This window comes from Pocillopora verrucosa, chromosome 9 (genome assembly GCF_036669915.1).
Source record: "Pocillopora verrucosa isolate sample1 chromosome 9, ASM3666991v2, whole genome shotgun sequence".
Taxonomy (NCBI): domain Eukaryota; kingdom Metazoa; phylum Cnidaria; class Anthozoa; order Scleractinia; family Pocilloporidae; genus Pocillopora; species Pocillopora verrucosa.
Genome location: NC_089320.1, coordinates 2,974,307 through 2,981,423, shown reverse-complemented (window position 1 = coordinate 2,981,423; position 7,117 = coordinate 2,974,307). Strand labels below are relative to the sequence as shown.

The window sequence follows — 7,117 nt, the reverse complement described above, 5'->3', positions numbered from 1 at the left end:
CGATTCCCGCGGTTTGCGCAAATTAGCGCATGCTTCTTAGTCAGCGGCGCATTGCCGCAGCTTTCTCCGAGCAGTGTCCGAACCATTATCCGAAAGTCCGAACCTACTCCGAGTAACTCTTCGTCAATATATGCGGAAATATTCATGCCTCTAGAGAGAGGCACGATGGCGGATAAAGCGCGTCTGAACCATTTGTGGAATCTGGCCGTGAATTGCGCAAAGGAAAACCCACAGTTGTCTCAATTCTACGTGAACGAGATTCGCTCTACTGAAGAAAATGGTGACGCTTCACTGGATAATTTCAAGTTGAAGTATTGTAAGCATTGCTACATGGTATTTAGCGCTGATAATTGTCGCGTGAGATTGCACCCTAAGCGTGGAAAGAAAAAGAGACTTGACGACAAAAAATGTCGCTCTAATATGGAAATACTTAAACTTCACCGAAGACTAAACCATGTCGGGGTATTTTGCAAGACGTGTGAAAAGCATTCATTTTATCCTGGACGCGCAGGAGACGACAAAAAATCCACACTTGAAAAGAATATTTCGTTCTCTGTCCCGCAGAATTTGCACAACAATAGCACAAATGAACAGAGCACTCCTGTTTCATCAAAATCAGCGAGTTCCCGGAGAAGAAGTCACAATTCTACGCTAAAAGATCTTCTACGAGCAGATGATCGAAAAAAATCAGCCACTGGTGTAACTCCTCAACTAAAGGATTTCTTGTCAAGTTTAGGACATTCCATTTCCCTTACATGAAGCAAAATGTAACCGCTAGAAAACAGATCTGAACTTGCTTATGGAAGATATAATTTCGCTTGATGAATTTGACTAAAATTTGCCAAAATCATAAAATCCTTGAACAGTCACTCAGTTTAACAAAATTTTTGTCAAATATTCCATTTTCATTACTGCCTCATTTTTGGACATAACTGAACTATTTAACATAAATGTTTATCTTATTTAAATGAATCTAGATGGATAATGGAGAGGTCCTCATGGGATACAGGCAGGTTACATAGTAGTGTCTCCTAGACTGAGCAATTTGTTCAGCATGTAAGTCATAAGACTTGAATAGAACCAATGGTTATTAACCATGGCACTGCATTTTTGAATCGCAAAATTATCTTAGTATATCATTGTGTAGGTATCTGGGCACATTTGACTTGCAAACAAGCAAGCAGGCAAGTTTATGTCTAACTTCTGAAGCAAGTTTGTAGATTAAGGGTGATACTTTAAAGAGAAATTAGAAGCCACTAACTCTTAGGGGTTAAAATGTTAAATAATTCCCCAGTAAGTGTCTTCAAATTCCTTCTCTTCTCTTTCCTCAGTAACAGCAGCTATGAATAAGTCTTCTGTTAGATACAGTGGCAAATTATCTCTCATGCTTTGAACTTTGGAAAGAACTGTGAGGATGTCTACATCTTCATAGTGACTAAACATATTATTTTCCGGAATGAAAAAATGAGGTAAATTTTTGGCTTTCAGACATGACAAAAGTTTATCAATAAGGCTTAGCAACAAAGCACCTCGACTGCAAGATTCTCTTGTTTGCTTGGGCATCGACTCCAGAACCCAAAACATAACAGTTTTCAAGTGATAGGAAGCAACAAGCTTTGGTTCTTGCAAGTATTTCCTTCGCAAAGCTTTCACTACCATGAGCACTTGCTTCTGCCATGGCACCATAGCAGAACTGAGAAGCAGCTCAGCTGAGCTGAAGCTGAATCGCCACTCCAACAGCTTATTTGTGGTATGAGGATGAGGCTTTGCAAGCAAGTAACTCTGAAGACTGGAGACTGTCTCCACTAGTCTTTGATTTGGCCAGTATCTTCTTCTTCTCAGCCATGCATCTTTGATATCTGCAGGAACTTGACAGAGTATAGTAGGAGCTATGTCAATAATCTGATTTTCCCAAGAGCTGTCACTCTGCGATCCTTCGATGGCTGACAGTGTGTCAAAAAGTGCTCCTACTGCTGTGTCTGGCCAAGCATCAGAGTCAGGCCAAATCAACATGTTGATGGGCTCTTTAAGGAAAATGGTCATAACTGGATAAAAATCCTCTACAATTTTACGTTTCATTCCAAGCTCAAGGCCTAGGGAGGGGTTGAATTTTGTTCCCATCACATGCATCACTGCATACTCCACTCGTCGCTCAAACATCTTGACAAATTTGTGGGAAAGGAACAGTTCTTCATTATGTATTTCATAAAGCATTGTGAATGGATCCACCAGATCTTTTAGTGCTGGTGTATCTTGTATTGAGATGCGAGTCGCATCTAACACTTTCAAATTGACATAACCTGGATTAGGTCCTTCCACTGAAACACATTTCAGTGCTTCACTGTCCCCTTCAGTGGCAATGGCATCTGGTAAGATAAGCATGAAATCCATCTCCTGTATAATTCTTCCATCATCTGTACACTCGGCAATGTGACAGCCCTCAAACATGCTTCCCACAGGCAAAACAGTTTTTTGTAGTTGGCTTGATATCCGTTGTTCCATTATTGCTTCAAAAATTACTTTGTGCTGAGCCATATTGAGAAATAGGAAATTCTCATACTTGAAAAGGGCTCTTTCAATCTCTAGCTGTTGAAGTTGAAGTGTCTTAGCCTTTGTAAGAAACCTGAAAAGTAAGAAGAATATTAGCTTTTCTTCACATAACATTAGCCAATGAGAAGGCTACTCCCATGCAAATTAACACAGAAATGAATGATGAACTTAGTACAGAAGAACCTCACCAACTCAAACTGCCAAAGGAAACAAAAATTATTTGAGTTAGCTGATAGTAAATGCCTGGAAAGATGGGTCATGGGATTGGATTTTGAGTGAGTTGATTTAGCAGGGTTTCACTGAGGAGGATCTTGCTGACCATTGGCTTATGCATTTATCCTTTTTTCCCAGCCCCAAACGAATACCTGTCCCTAGGTAAAATCTTTCAGCCAAGTAGCTTTTAAAAGCCAGCTATTGCTGGACATGCTTAATGTAGGTGTTTGGTTTGGAAACTGGGTGCATCAGTAAATGGCTAGAAGGGAGTCATGTGGCAAAATGTGAGGGAGGCCTAGGTCAGATTAAAGAAAAAAGGGAAGTTGGGTTGCATCCTGACCCATCCCATATCCTTTCTGCTTGCTGGTGATATTATTGCACTAATTAGCAGGGCCCTCTGTTTCACTAACCAAACACTTGGAACAAGCTTTGCATGGATGGGAAGCTGATCCATAACATATAACCTCCAGGCTTTATTTGAGGATTTCCTTGATAGCTCTCTAAAGCCAGTCTACACTTCAAGTGGAGAGAGTAAAAAGTCTTGTCCAAGAACACGAGTGTCAGCCATAGTCAACTGTTTAATGAGATCAAGACAGGACTGGTTGACAGTAACTAATGTTTTGACACCTGAACAGACTTACACTAGTGCATTATTGAAAATCTTTGGGTTAGTGAGACTTCAATGTGAAGGCTAAATTTAACCAAATATTTTATTTTCACACTTGTAAACTTAACAAATTAATACTTGCTTTAACACTATTTACTATGGAACCATTCAATTACACCCTCAAGTTGACTAAATTATGTAAAAATAGTCATTGAGAACATGGCTGAGAGATTTCTACAGTAGTCATCAGAAAAATACATGTCATGTTCATGAAACATCCTTTTCTCTCAACCTCTTCACTTCCAAGGTCAAAGAATAAATTCTCCATACTCTTGGTCTCAGTTTTCTTACAATTTTGGACCTGAGAATTTGGTATAAATCAAACAATGTCTTCCTTTTTAATAATTTTTTCACTTCTCATCACCATTTTTGCTTAAAAATATGTCAATGTTATAAGGAGAAATTCACTTTTGGGAATAAAATAATTAAACAAACTGCAAGACTTTTTTAACTAAATCATCACCATTAGCTCTCAACCACTCCTCTTGAAAGAGTTCAGAGGTCAAATAATGTAAAAGGTTTCTTTGAACCCTTTTCAACTCCTTAAGTGTAGAACTTATGTCACATGCATTCAAACCTTCCAACAGATTAGCATGTGGATTAAAAAAGTGAGGCAAATTATTGCTCTCCAGGAATGCAGTTAATTTGTCCAGAAGGTGCACAAGTAATTCACCTCTTCCCATTTCCTGTCTTTCTGCCAGAGATGTTGATTCTAAATGCCAGAAAAACACCATTTTGATGGAATGAGATGTGAAGACTTTTGAGTCATGAAAGTATTTTTCCTTTAGAGCTTTTAGAATGACAATACATTGTCTTTCTTTAGGCCCAGTTTCAGAGAATAACAAAAATTCTGCTCTACCAAAAGTTATCTGAAATGCCATCACCTCTTTGTCTATTGCAGGTCCTGTTTCATCCCACAAGGGGTGTAGGTAACAAGGAGTCAATGCAATCTCTTGTACAGATTTCATAGTGGGCCATTGTCTCTTCCTTTGAAGCCAGTTCTCCATTGCAACAGCAGGCCAGCTACATTCCAACACCACATGAACTTTAAAAATGCGAGCTGGCCAGAAGGATGAACTCAAGTTGATGAGATTCACCCACAACATTTGTGCAGTTGTCATTGCATTTCCTGACCAGGTATTTGGATCTAATGGCAACATATCCAGATGATCACAAATTTTCTTGAAAAATGTCACATCAAGTGATGCAGAAAGTTTCACATCTTGCCTTGTTTCAGACCTGTGAACAATTTCCATGCCACCAGGCTTTTTTGCATAAACCTTACTAAGTGAATTCCAAATTTTACCCTCCATTGCTTGCATAAAATTTCTTTTGATATAAAAACCATCACTGCAATGTCTCAGATAACTAGCTGTTTGATCGATGCCCATATGTTCCCACTCAATAACTGATGGGTCTGACATCTTAACGAGCACTTGGTGGGTTTTCCCATCAACCTGGGTATACTGAAAAGTTCCTGTTGATTCTTTAGCTGTGGGTGTTGCAAGCTGAACGAAAAAATCACATTCAACTGCAGTTTCCAATCTACCGTTTATCTTCTTTGGAAGGAAACATCCCTCAAATGCACTTCCGATCAACACACAGTTGTCTGTTTCCTTGCCAAACGATTTAACAGCCCTCAGAATAGTTCGATGTTGCAGAGGAACAAGGAGAAAGAAGTCGTCATACTGTCTTACTGCTGCTTCAAGATGTAGAGTGTTAGAAATCTGAAAGAAACTGAGTATTTCCCAAGGCTTTCCATTCTGTGTAAACCTGAAGATGTACACGACATATCAAGCTACATTTATAATTGTTCAATTTCGATTTTGTTTTACACAGATCGCGGAGGGAAGATACTAATAAGGTCATAACAGAAATAAACTTTTTTATTTTAGATTATTTAAATGTCAATTTTATCTCATGAAAACATTTCCAAGTATCGAAGATCACGTGAAACACTTGGGCTGTGAACAGTAGAAACCCAGAAATCCCGTCAAGTGGTACAAAAGAAATTCTTACCTGAATACAAAGGCGACTATTAGGGAAGCAAAAACAAGGCTACAAATTACTGTAAGGATCATGATGAAACCCACATCGAAAGATGGTAAATTTACGATGTTTTGTACTTGCTCTCTGAATTGACCACAGAACCCGGAAGTGTTCGAGTGAGATTGGGCTCTACTCTCGCTCTCATTCCATCGCAAGTGATCGCTGGCACAAACCCCTTTCCACGATGCCAAACGGTGATAGAAAAATAAAGAAAGAAAGAAAGAAAGAAAGAAAGAAAGAAAAGAGAAAGATAAAAATGAGGGAGAAAAGTTTTGGACTCAGATTTGCCGGAAGTTAACTGAAATCCTTCACGCTATCATGAACAACCAAGAGATTATAATTTATATTCTCCTGGAACAACTTGCAAGGAATCTTAAAATCAGTCTAGCCCTTCTTGCGAGGCTATCTGTGTTTCCGGTCTTTTTAGAGACGCAAACTTATTTTCCAGGTGCAGTATCATCACAAATCATTTTTCTAGGAGCAAAATTCTGAAAGCTACCGAAAATAATACAACTCGGTCGAGCGTACGTAGGCGCCCTTAACAACTGTTAAGAAACTTCCCAGAAAGAGAGAGGGAACGGGCACTTCTCTATTTGGCCCGAACGGGTATTTTTTACCAAACAGTTTAAAGTTTCAAGGTTTTCACTCTTAAAAGAAGAACCTACTCTCACGATTTAGCGTCCCTAACAGGTAACCTTTCCAAACCCTTAAATAGAGCTTCAGTACTGGTGGTTCTTTGTCTAATTGTACGGTTCCAGAAACTGTTTTTTTTTAATGTTCTGTCTGAACACACTAAATGTGTCATTAAGAAGTCTACCACTGTTTTTCGTCTTGACTAGGGTAACCAAATCAAATGGATGGATTTCGAGGTCGGGGTTCAAGGCCCACGGTGTCATTTTCCTTCAAAACTTCTCCAAAATGTTACCCCTCCCCCCCCCCCCCCCCACCTCCCCTCAGGTTGAGAAAATACTTCCCTCTCATTGGATCTTTCCTACTCCAATTTTTTTTCTCAACGGTAGGGGAACTTGGCGTGCTTTCAAGATAACAAACTTAAAGGTTAATTTTTCAATATTGATGAAACGTGACCAAATTCATCTACGCTTGAGCTCTGCCCAATCTTGTGCGCTTTGGCTATTGAGATGTTCACACAAAGACCCTTCGAGACTTTTCGGCTTCATTATTGCATTTTGATTGGATTATCTTTGTTATTGATGTCTATTGTAATTTTATTTAATATCTATTCAGATTTTTCACAGTGTTTCAGTATTTTTTTTCAACGAAAGCTTCGTCAGAGATGCAAATTTGACTAGCAGAGTTCTACGTAACTCTTATGAACTTTAGAAACTTGCCTTCCACAGTAATATTCACATTGCTTTTGCAGTTTTCCTGAGAAAAGTTGTGAGATTTTCCTGGAAAAGTAGCAAATTTTGAAATCGTGAAAAGGCTCAACTAAAGACATGTTTACATTGGAATGACCTTTTTGTGAGAGATGAATATGTTATTGGAGCAACTGCTGCGAAAAGCATCTGCAGAGGCCTTCTCCCCACAATGGAGATTTTCTCTCTACAATTCTTGATTAGAAACAAGTACAGCGAGCAAGCGAAAGGGGTTGTATTTGAACGTAATAGCATAGCACTG

General features: G+C 39.0%; 2 protein-coding genes across 3 annotated transcripts; one reads left to right on the top strand and one right to left on the bottom strand.

The window, feature by feature from the left end:
• Nucleotides 1-151: 151 nt before the first annotated feature.
• Nucleotides 152-1,095, top strand: LOC131786834 (UPF0711 protein C18orf21 homolog). Its single transcript, XM_059103902.2, has one exon. It carries the CDS (start codon nucleotides 166-168, stop codon nucleotides 757-759), a length of 594 nt encoding a protein of 197 aa, XP_058959885.1. The 5' UTR covers nucleotides 152-165; the 3' UTR covers nucleotides 760-1,095.
• A 155-nt stretch (nucleotides 1,096-1,250) lies between these two features.
• Nucleotides 1,251-5,579, bottom strand: LOC131786833 (uncharacterized). 2 transcript variants are annotated; one of them, XM_059103901.2, is made up of 2 exons: nucleotides 5,450-5,579; nucleotides 1,251-2,623 (listed from the first exon to the last, which is right to left on the bottom strand). In XM_059103901.2, the coding sequence occupies exons 1-2, from the start codon at nucleotides 5,509-5,511 to the stop codon at nucleotides 1,279-1,281; spliced, it is 1,407 nt and encodes a 468-aa protein (XP_058959884.1). In that variant the 5' UTR covers nucleotides 5,512-5,579; the 3' UTR covers nucleotides 1,251-1,278. The 2 variants fall into 2 exon arrangements, with proteins under 2 accessions (XP_058959884.1, XP_058959883.1); XM_059103900.2 differs by lacking the exon at nucleotides 1,251-2,623 and adding an exon at nucleotides 3,471-5,203.
• Between the last annotated feature and the right edge of the window lie 1,538 nt (nucleotides 5,580-7,117).